This window comes from Anoplopoma fimbria, chromosome 14 (genome assembly GCF_027596085.1).
Source record: "Anoplopoma fimbria isolate UVic2021 breed Golden Eagle Sablefish chromosome 14, Afim_UVic_2022, whole genome shotgun sequence".
NCBI classification, from domain to species: Eukaryota; Metazoa; Chordata; class Actinopteri; order Perciformes; family Anoplopomatidae; genus Anoplopoma; species Anoplopoma fimbria.
Window position 1 is genome coordinate 22,910,975 of NC_072462.1, and position 11,235 is coordinate 22,922,209.

The following is an 11,235-nucleotide window of genomic DNA, read 5'->3' on the forward strand; positions in this document are numbered from 1 at the left end:
CAGCTAGATATTCTTGGATGCTGAAAATTAGAAATTCAGTTTACTGCATTTTTTGTCTCTTGACTGGCTACTGAGTCACGTTAAGATGATTAAAAATTTTATTTTTATACACACCATTAAAACAGTCAAGCATAAGAAGTTGATATCATCCAGAATCACTGTAACACCCTTCCACTCTTTAGAGCAGAAACTGAAGGTGTGTCAGCTTTGCATATTTGGACAAGCTTTCCTAGGAAGTCAAAATACAGATTTTTATATTTTTTGATTTGTATATATGTGGCATTATTGCCTTGTAGCAAGGAGGTCCTTGGTGTGAAGCCCACTGGGCCAACTGTGTGAGGTTTGCAAGTGCTCCCAGTGCCTATGTGGGTTTCCTCTGGGTGTTCAAGTTCAGCTGAGGTGAACTAGAAACCCAGGATTTGCTGTAGCTGTGAATGTGAGTGTGAGTGTGTTTGTCTGTCAATATGTGTTAACCCTGTGATAGACTTGCAAAATGTCAAGGGTGTGCCCTCCCTGTCACCCAATGCATGCTGGGACCAGCTAAAGCCTCCTGTGAATCTGCCCATGATACTCTTTTTCTTCCTCATCTCATCCTTATTCATATTATTACTGTTTTGTACTTGGGAGTAGGACTGCAGTTAGTGATTATTTTCAATATTGATTAATTTGCTTATTTTTTCAGGTAATGGATTCATTTATTTCTTATTTAGTATAAGGCCACAACTAACCATTATTTTATTTTTTTATTAATCTGCCAAGACTTTTGTAACTGTTTAATTGTAAATATATTGGAGCAATTCATTTATTAATTAGTCCAATAGTTGATTATTGTGTTTATGCGTAATTAAGTGTTAGGAAATATATTCCTCACAATTCACCAGAGCTTGGGTTGACATCTTCAATCTCCTTATTCAGTTCAATTAAATTTATTTTGTATAGCCCAAAACCCCCCAAAAAACCAAAAAAAACACGAAACCCTTATGTCCTGCAGAATGTCCAAAACCAAAAGCAAATTTGCCCCAATAGTCTCCTTTAAGAGGCTACAACCAGTTAATTATTGACATTTTTGCTTGGTGATGGACATATTGTCAAAATGATGATCAAAATTGAGGTCGTTAACTAATCGTTTCAGCTCTACTTTTGAGCGTATTAGGAAATGTAGTCCCCTAACTGATAGATTTTGGTATTCACTTTAGTATTCTAGTCTAAAATCCAACTATCCCATTTGATGTTTTATTATCCAGTTATCAATATTCTATGCTCTAACAACCGATACATACATAATCAGCAAACATAAGCAGTATTTCAAGACAAAGCTCTATACTTAAGAGTGCATGGAGCCTTCTTGGTCTCTCAGCTGTGGATAAGGAACACAGTCAGGCAGAACAGACCGTGCCCTAACAGGAGACGGCCTGTTTCCCCACTGTGGAAGTTGTTATCTCCGTGTCGCGCCTCATCAAACCCTGAGTGAGATGTTACTGTACTCTACCTGCCATATGGCCGTCACAGCAGAACCCAGCCGGACATTTTTCCACCCAACACGTTCTGCCAGACACTGTGAAAGTTGTTGGGTGCCTCCCTGTGGAGAGACAGATAGTACACCGTTGATATCCTGGTTGGGCAGAGTGCTTGAAGTTACATTACATTACATTACATTACAGTCATTTAGCAGACACTTTTATCCAAAGCGACTTACAGGAAGTGTATTCAACATAGGTATTCAAGAGAACTACTAGTCACCAGAAGTCATAAGTGCATCTCCTTTCTTAAACAAGCATCTTAAAGCATAAACCAGAGCAAAAGTATAGTGCAGAGGCAAATTACTACGAATACAATAATTGCAACAGACTAATCCGAATATAGTAAGTGCTACAAACTACTACGAATAGGATAAGTGCAGTAAACAAATACAAATTCAATAAGTGCAGCGAACTGATACAAATACAGTAAGTGCAACAACTAATACGAGTTAAAGGGTTTCTTCAGCCTAATCATTAAACCACAAACTCCTTGTGGTGTCTAGCAAGCAATGACGATAATTCAGTTATTTGCATCATTTTTATTTGGACCTGCCTCTGAGATTTCTGCTGACATCCCAATGCAATAAAACAAAAAAAATGCTGTGGTGCAATTAAAAATTTAGGCTACATTTAAAAATATTCTCATCAGCAGATCCTTTTCTGGAAACAATGTCCTGTTTATTCTGCAATGAAAGTCAGTGGGAACCATTTTTTTCCAATGGTACAAAATAATTAAAACTGTTTATAGTTTGGCGTTTTATTAAATGTGATAAACATATGAACAATCCTAATAACGGGACAATATAAAAGCCACATTTAAGCTTGAATGTAAAACGCACACAAAGAGTCCTGAATTTGATCTAGATTTTCAGAAAAAATGTATTAAAAATGATTGAAGGAATAAATAAATAACAACTGCAAAAGCTTCTTACATGTGATGATGCTTTTACTGCATCTGTGGTGTTGCCATGCTCACAGTGCTACTTGAGAAAATGTGCCAATACACAAGTTTGTAACGAGAAGAGCATTGTTGAATTTTTCTTTTTCTTTCCCTTTTGGCCTTCAGCCATTTTACACTCTACCACTCTGAGGAGAGAGAGGTTTAGAAGCAATAGCTCAAACATAGAAAGGCATAGAACATAACTTTCTAAGGGAGTTCATAGAAAATAGGAAAATCCCAAACAAGACCACTACTCAGTGTTTTAGCTGTGCCAATCGATGATGCGTCTGGGACGAACAGAGGCAATGTGTTTGTTAGGGCTTGAAGGAGATGTCCAGACTGTGTTGAGGGATAGTTTTTTAGCATTTTATATAAGGAGAGAAAAAAATCCAGTGGAGTCTTTGTTTTTGAAAAAGCACTGAAGTCAACAATATGGAGTCTGTGGAAGGATATCAGCTTTGTACCTTTATCTTGAGTTCTTGTGCAGAACCTGGAGTGCTTTCCAGCAGTGGCATTACCCCTCCAGCTGCTGCAGCATACATGAGAAAGAATAGGAAGGACATCTGCGATGGCTCCATGCCAAAGACGGATCTGCTACACAGACCCATCTCCTCTTTTAGCTCTGGCAGATGAATGAATACATACATACACACATGCAGTTAATATATGCATTCCCATACCATAACAGTATCCTGCCAAGGTGTTATCCTGCATAGATAACCACCATACAGTGCATTGTCTAAAAAATGCAATTTATCCTACCATGAAGGTCTACCATTGTACCATTGACCAGTCAATAAATGACAACAAAGAAACTAGAGGATGGTTTGTTCTGTAATAATGTCATCAAATGTGGCCACTTTCGTCTGAAGACAATACATCTGGAACTGCAATTTATTTGGTTGGAATAAAAATCTAGGTATGATTAACAATCTATACTGTAGATATTTATGCACTGAAATTCTACCAGCGTTGGCTCCAAGAATGGCAAAACGACTGATCCACACTGAAATTCACACTGAAGTATTAGATAGACTGTCATGAAATTTGGTACGGACTTTCAGTGTGCAGAGGATGAATGCACTATAAATGCAATATAAATAAGATGATAATATATGAAAATATATTATATTATACATTATATATTATAAATTATGTATAATGTATTATATCTATATCTATCTATATATACATATATATATACACAATTATAATATATAATGTATAACATAATATATTTCATATTTCATATATTATCATCTAATTTATAATGCATTTATAGTGCATTCATCACTATATAGGACTAGGTTAAAATAAACCGCCCATCAGGTGGTCAACACTACACCTGGCATTCTATTGGTTGGGGAATTTCAACATGGTTGATGAACAAAATAACCTGAGAACAGAGGAGAAATCTGAGAGCAGATGGGAAATCTGAGAGCAGATGTTTCACAAGCACACAGAAGCAGCCTGAGTGTACGGAGAAGGGCTGGAGCTGGAGCGCAGCCAGTCTGAGCAAGCAGCAATATATACAGTATGGGTTAGCGTTAGGGTTAAAAAAAAGTTTGAGCAGAAGCAGAGCAAATCTAAGTGCAAGAAAGTGCAAATTTGAATACAGGGACAAGGTTTCCAATAATCAATTATTAATGCTATATACAATAGAAACACTATGCTCTTGAATAAAGACTAGGAAAAAAAGCTCCATAGTCAATTGGTATGGTAGCAAATATTAGCATGCTACTACGCTAAGCGAAGATTGTGACAAGCATTACATCTGACATATTGCGAGCTGTTAGCATGTCAACTGCTACTATTTAAATTACCTGTTTTGGTTCACATTACTCCACCATATTTTTACATAGCAAATAGTTGTTTGGTCCTGTATCATATGTTATGAATGCTAAATACAGCCTTTAAGGAAAAGAGACTAACTATTGACCTCAATTCTTATTTCTACATCACAGCCTCAAAAAGATGGCTGTGGACTCATACTTGTTCGGTAAAAATACTGTGTATGGAAGACTGTATTGAACGTCTTTTATTAACATCATCAAGAATCACCAACCATGGTCAACATCTCAACATGCTCTACTGATGAAAAAAGAGGGTGCAATAGCTAAAACAACTCTTAAACATTACCTGCAGTCCAAGCATGTTGCTTAACATATGAGTGCAGGGTCATACTGTCCAGTTCAGAAGCGTTTGGAGTCCTCCAAGGATCCTGGACGCATACTGTGGCACACAGTCTGTCAATCTGAGTGCAAAGTATAGTTACATCAACACATCCACACATGATGCTTTACCAAAAAAACAAAAAAATCATCCCATTGGTACAGATTAAAACAAGAGTAGTTTAAAGAACATGACCAAACATGATTCTGTCAGGGCTTTCCCTGCACATGTTCTACTTCCCGCTGCTACTGTAAGCGCTCATCCTGGGCAGGACATTTTGTGCTACTTTGTTCTGTGATTGAAATGTGCTTGTTCTATTAATCGGAAAGCACACAGCATTATAAATGTAAAATACCATTACCACATCCATTTGGGACTGCATATTGATTCCCAGCATGGTAAGGATATTGTTCAATAAAACGGATTATAGAAATATATTGTTGTAAAAGCAGGCCTCTAATGGAATACTGTATATCTGCTGATATGCTGTATATCATCTTATTATTGGTAGACATGCAACAAGAAATTAATTAAATGATACCACTAGGATTTGTGGTTATTTTCCCGATCCATATAATTTCTAAGCATTGGGGAGGACAGCTATGATTGAACAAAGTTGGAAGTACATAAATGCTTTGTAAGTCTGCTGCCTCACCTTCCACAGGAGCTGGGTGAGGTCCATTAGCACCAGTGGGGATAGAGCAGGGATACTGGTTTTGTAGGTGCGAACTTTGGCACCTGGCCCTCCCAGGTGGTGAACCTTCTTGCCAATATTGAATTGCGGAAACGTCTCTAAGCCCAGCTCCTTTATGAGCTCCAAGATGTGGGTTTGGGTGCTGAAAAAGAAAGAGAAGCCACTTAAATTATGCTTAGGTTTACAGTGTTTCAGGATTTACTGTAGGGTTTAACACTTTCAGCTGATACATAATCAGAAATGCATTTATTCTGAGTTAAGATAAGAGGGCTTGAGAATACAACATTACTTCAGCTAGTCCTTGAAAAACTGGGAAAAGAAGTGTGCCAAAGTGTGAAGTGAAATGAAGCACCTGAGAGATGCAAGTGATCGAAGTGCTCTCGAACAATACACTTGACACATTCTTTATTTGAGCTGTACTGTTTCCAGCAATTGACTACACGTTGTAGTCAACCAGTTAGCAACAAGATACAAATATGTTACAGGTTGTTACTTTGATCAAGGCAGTTTGTGCTGTGATGTGGTCTGAATTATGATGGAAATTTCTGTTACAATTTAACCGTACAATAATCCTTACAAATGTATGAGAAATGTGACACTTTTGAGATAGGCTGGTAGTTGCTATGTATGATTGGTTACTTCAGGGTTGAAGGTTGGAAGACCAGGGGGTCAGTGGTCCACTTGATAATGATAACAGACACATTGCTAAGGCTGTTAGACAAAAACATTAAAAGGGAAGCTAACCTGAACGCTTGTTAGGTTCTGAAAAGATATACAAAATGGCATGTTATTTTCTACATTACTCACATACTCTGTAGTGCTTATTGATTTCCATCTCCATTACCTATTAGCATCAGAACAGCTACTATTCCTTGGGTCCCCAGGAAAGACAAATTATATTATTTGAATCTTACAAAAGATAAAATCATTTACATACATATGCTGCACATCCACGCATAAATGCATTATAAACACAGGTATCAGATAAAAGAAAGGTTGCAGTGCTAGTTTGTATAATCAGCAGACCTGCAGCATACAAATTGCAATCAAAAGCCCTGAATTATATAAGCTCTTAGTCATAAAATCCTTGAATCTCTCTATTTCTTAAAGTAATCTTATGAAAGACTTTCAGATAATGGGCAGTTATGAGCACCTTAATTGTTTGAGGTTTTTCTTTTTTTGAAAAAATGTTTAAACTCGTACAAAAAAAAAGAAAGTATATACAATAATCAATTTATGACCCACTAGAGCTGTGTGGCTGTGTGTATCTGCAGACACTCTGTCCTCTGTCTGTGATTGTCTTTTCTAATTCATTTTGCTGTGTTCGGTACATATCTGATGTCAACCTGTATGAAATTTGGCAACCAGGTGCCAGATTGTTAGCACGCATCCAAGCGGAAGCCAACAAAATGGCGGACAGCAGCACAGGAAAACATGAATATAACGAAGATAAACTACAAGCAGACAAAGTTTTTTCTTGTGAGCACATGCAAGTGACAAATCTGACAACTAGCAACTACTGAATCAGTGTCATAAACAAAACAAAAAATGTATATAATAAGAATAATTGTCCTCTATTTCTATCAACTAGAAAATCCCTGTAAGAAATAATGATATATCAACTAATAAAAATCCTTCTGATCTCTACGTGGTGACTGCTGCATTAATGTTATGATGTGTGGTTATTCCTATAGTTTTTGATGAACCTTACCGTCCTACCCACTGCCCCCCAAAGTCCCAGCGATCAACACCATTGGCTGCTGGTAATTCAGTGGACATTGTGCGACCTCCCACCCGATCTGCATGGCACACCAGAGATGATTTAGTTAGAGACAATATAGCCAAAGAATCCAGTATAAAAGGACTCTCATTTCAGGTTCCCGATTGATTTGAATTTTTACCAACCTTTTCCTTCCAGTATCAGTATTTTCAACTTGGCATTCTTTTTTCTGAGCAAATGAGCCGCACTCAGTCCAGATAGTCCTGCGCCAACAATAACGACGTCCCAAATTTCTGCAGTCATAGTCGAGCTCAAGTGACTACCTTTTTCTGTGCCAACTTAACGTGTGCTGGTAAATCGTGGAGTCAGAAACAGAAATCCAACTTGTTTTTCCTTTTCTTCTCTGTATCAGTTGGGTTATCTCGCAAAGCCTGGGCTGCTTTCATAAAAGTGCACTTTGTAACTGTGAACAACGGAGCTTGTGACCTACTTGGCAGAGAATCGACAGTGTAAACTGAAACTCCAGCAGTAAAAGCTAGGAAAAGCCTTTAGATTTTTGAGCAGTAAATATCATGCAGATCTTCAACATATTAATTTAAAACCATTAGTTAATTGATAATATAGTAATTGAGTTATTCAGTCAGCAGGCATAATATGGTATTTTTGTATTATGGTGTGAGATAAATTACTTTCAATGTGATTAATTCTATACTGAAGGCTATACTGTACCTGATGTGCCCAATAACCCACCTCTAACTGTTCTACAAAGAGAAAAAGTCTGATGTTTTTTTACAATATTTACAATTAAGAGATTTTTTAATAGGAAAAACTCCAACTGGGACACGCTCAAAAAACATCCCCTACCCATTAATAATTGACATACAAATTCAACTAATTAATAGTAAATAAGTAGCAAATGCATGCTGTTGCCAGTATGGCAAAAGAGAATATTGTAAACATAAAAAAACAAGATTCTGGGCTAAATCTGGAACGAACTTGAACTAGCTGGAGTAAGTGTGGAGAACAATCTGCAAACTACTGGTATGTTTTTTTTGTTTGTGTCCCATGTAAATGATCTTCTAGTCCGTTGTTCTTTTTTATAATTTATGTTGTTGAGATATCCCTGCGAAGGAATCCTACAATATCTGTAGTGTGAATGACCCCGAAACTAGTTAGACACTCATAGTTACATACACCAATATCAATGTTATGTTCCCAAAAGTGTGCTAAGTAAATGTGTGTTTCCTCACTCTTTTTTGACTTGTTTTTTTCATTTCTGACATTTTTGCAAGATGCATTTGTAATAAATTTGTTTGCATACTGCTAGTAGTAGACCGAAAAAAAATATAAGTTTGAATGTTGATGAAAATTACATTGATGGTGTGAAGCACGAATTGTAGCCCGACGTAACGCATCTGTGTAGTAACCAGATTGTTACTATATGTGCCAAAAAAAAACTATTGAATGTAAAATCAGTCAGGTCAGGTGCACAACAGGGTAATTATGTGGTCTATCTTATGAAACACACTACCACATTGTGTTTCATTTGGGAAGTTAATTTTCTTCTACATTCCTACAAAATGGCAACGACATTCATATTTATCTACAAAGAACTACTGTTTTTTTGAAGGGTAATGTCTATTAAAACACAGACAAATAAACAGCAAGCTAACAATGGCTAGTGGAACAAGTCAGACTTGTATGTTTTTTTTTCTATGACTCATGTATTAATCCAAGCAATGAAACTCCCTGCTGTTTTCACTTTGAATGCTTGTTTATTAAGTGTCTTTATCTATTTTTCTCCACTTAAGCTGTTTTCTAGCTCAAGACTCATCAATGTGATTGATGGAGCAGCAACTGCAGGAGGCGTGGCCTTGTGGTTACGTAGTGTTTCACATAAGAGGTCAGGGGACATTAGGGGAGACTGACTAACCATCCCTCAGTAGCATGGACAGTGATGTTTAGCTGGTTGTCAGGGTCAACCAGCCGCGAGAATCTGCTGTCAGACTTTCGTTTCTCTGCTGGATAGACAGGGAGTGGAGCTTTGACAACCTCTAGAAGCGCATGTATGTCGCTTTGCGAGAGGCCTTGCATTGGTATCTGTGTTGTAGCTGTCTTTGCAGCTATGCTATGAGTGGCTTCCCTATCTTATCAACTAATTTGATTGATGATTTTAAATGTCTGTGAAGCGTCTTTGAGAACTTTGAAAGCACTCTATAAATACAATGTATTATTATTATTATTATGGCATTGAATGAAGCATCTTCATAGAAAGGCTTTTTGTGACCCTCCTGGCTCTTTCATTTTGAATGCTACTGAGCTGAGTGAGGCTGTGTGTGTGTATGTTTGTGTGTGTGTCTGTGGGGGAGTGTCAGTGCGTAGCCATAGTAATGCTCTTTATCAAACTTAAGGTTGCTGTTTGTCAACCCTTAATATTTTGTTAAGTTCTGCACATAGCACAATTTTCAACTGGCCTATGTGCAAAAAAAATAAATTTCTACCTGTTTCTAAGGATCTATGCAGCTTTTACTGCTGCACCAGTGACAACATCCTCAGCAACACTATCACTGTGTAGGAACAGTGCAGACAGCTGCTCTGTCACTGACTGAAAAGCACAAAAGGCAGCGGTTGTTAAACATGCCAAGGATGAACACCAGTTCCTGGCTTCCCACCATCATTTACAGTAATCGCAAGATGTACTTGCAGAGGGCAGACGCTACATACTTTTTATAAACTACGTTTCATTGTACTTGTATCTACCGTGTGCATTGACAGTAAAGTTGAATCTAATCTAACTTCAGTTTGGTGGTTGGCATGCAGCGTACATTACAAACGGTCTTCCTGAACAATTTGTTTGATTTTTTTTGTTTTTACGTATTAAAGAAGGTAAAGAGCTGAGAGTACCAGCTCCATGCTTTTAAAGCACTGGCATACACATTTTTCCAGCAAAGGCCATCACATTCCTTGACAAATGTTGCTTGGTTTTCAGATGGGTCTGTCTCTGTCACCTAATTTATCAGCGTGTGGCTATAAGTAAAAATTAAAGCTTGTGAAATACATGTGGTGACTGAAAGAGAAAATACAGATGAAGATTTAAAGGAGTGTTATTTTGGCATTTAGTGATATTTTTTTATACAATTGAGATAAGGCTTTTTATGGTTATCATTAATACATTCTCTACATGTACCTGCTGAAAGACACCCCACCGTTACTCATTTCTAAAAGCTGTTTCACTGTAGATCTGGCACAGATATAAGCTCTGTGCCTTTTTTTATACATCTTGGTAATGTATACCTAGCAGGCTTGTGTGTTTTAGCTGAACAACCAGTTTCTTGTCACTTGAGACCTCAAACGCTCTCTTTGTCTTCCTTATTTTTTGAAGGCACAGACATCTGACGAATGAGGAGTGCCAAGTGGTGTGTGGTATATTGTGTTTCCAACAAATAAGAAGGAGTTTGCAGTGGCTGTAAGTTTCCTTGCGCAGGTGAAGGCAGTTGATCTTCATTAAATCTGAGTTTTTTTCCTAGTTTAAATTTCTTTTGATGTTTTTTACCAAATAAGTAAATTGTATTGCCAATAGTCAAAGCAGCATTGTGTTGCAAATATTTTGCTTTCATTACAGTTTAGTCCTCATCAAATTGGCACCCTGAGTTTCCGTCATTAGACACCCCATATAATTGTATATTTGTTTCACCAGTTTCACTTGTTTACCAATGGATTGCTATTGTTATCCAGCTACCAGGGCAATGAATTCCTTTTTTAATTCTGATTTGATTTAAATCTTATTTTAAATAATTTGGTTTCATTTAGTTGTTGATGTTGTGGTAATTACAAAGTGCAGGTATTTGGAAAAGTCAGTGGGTGTTAAAGGCAACATTAGCAGCTGAATGGGATCACCAAGGAAACCCCCTTGTAAACAGGTAAAACGGGTCAAGCAAACATCCAATCGGTAGGCTTAGTGGTAATGAGGAGGTTAAGGAGGAGTTCACTTTAAAGCAGGAGCTGCTGCTTGAGCCTTTACATTTCATTGCCAGGCGTTTGGAAGTAGTATCTGCCTTCAGGTAATATCTGTAGAAACCTTCCTCAACAGCTTGTTGTTCCAAAGAATGTTTTTTTGCATTTCTTTTTAATTTGTCTATATTTGTCTCCAATTCTTATCAGTTTTAAAAAAGATTTTCATCTGTGATTA

The 11,235-nt window shown here is 37.3% G+C and overlaps 1 protein-coding gene across 1 annotated transcript in view; it reads right to left on the bottom strand.

The window, feature by feature from the left end:
* si:ch211-127i16.2 (probable flavin-containing monoamine oxidase A) overlaps positions 1 to 7,485 on the bottom strand; it is a 38,287-nt gene extending 30,802 nt beyond the window's left edge. Inside the window, exons 1-6 of the mRNA XM_054612716.1 lie at positions 7,232 to 7,485; positions 7,038 to 7,125; positions 5,288 to 5,468; positions 4,600 to 4,714; positions 2,925 to 3,082; positions 1,490 to 1,579 (exon numbers count right to left, since the gene is read on the bottom strand). Of these exons, the coding sequence (XP_054468691.1) occupies positions 1,490 to 1,579; positions 2,925 to 3,082; positions 4,600 to 4,714; positions 5,288 to 5,468; positions 7,038 to 7,125; positions 7,232 to 7,349 (750 nt within the window). The 5' untranslated portion in view covers positions 7,350 to 7,485. The remainder of the gene's footprint in view (positions 1 to 1,489; positions 1,580 to 2,924; positions 3,083 to 4,599; positions 4,715 to 5,287; positions 5,469 to 7,037; positions 7,126 to 7,231) is intronic.
* Between the last annotated feature and the right edge of the window lie 3,750 nt (positions 7,486 to 11,235).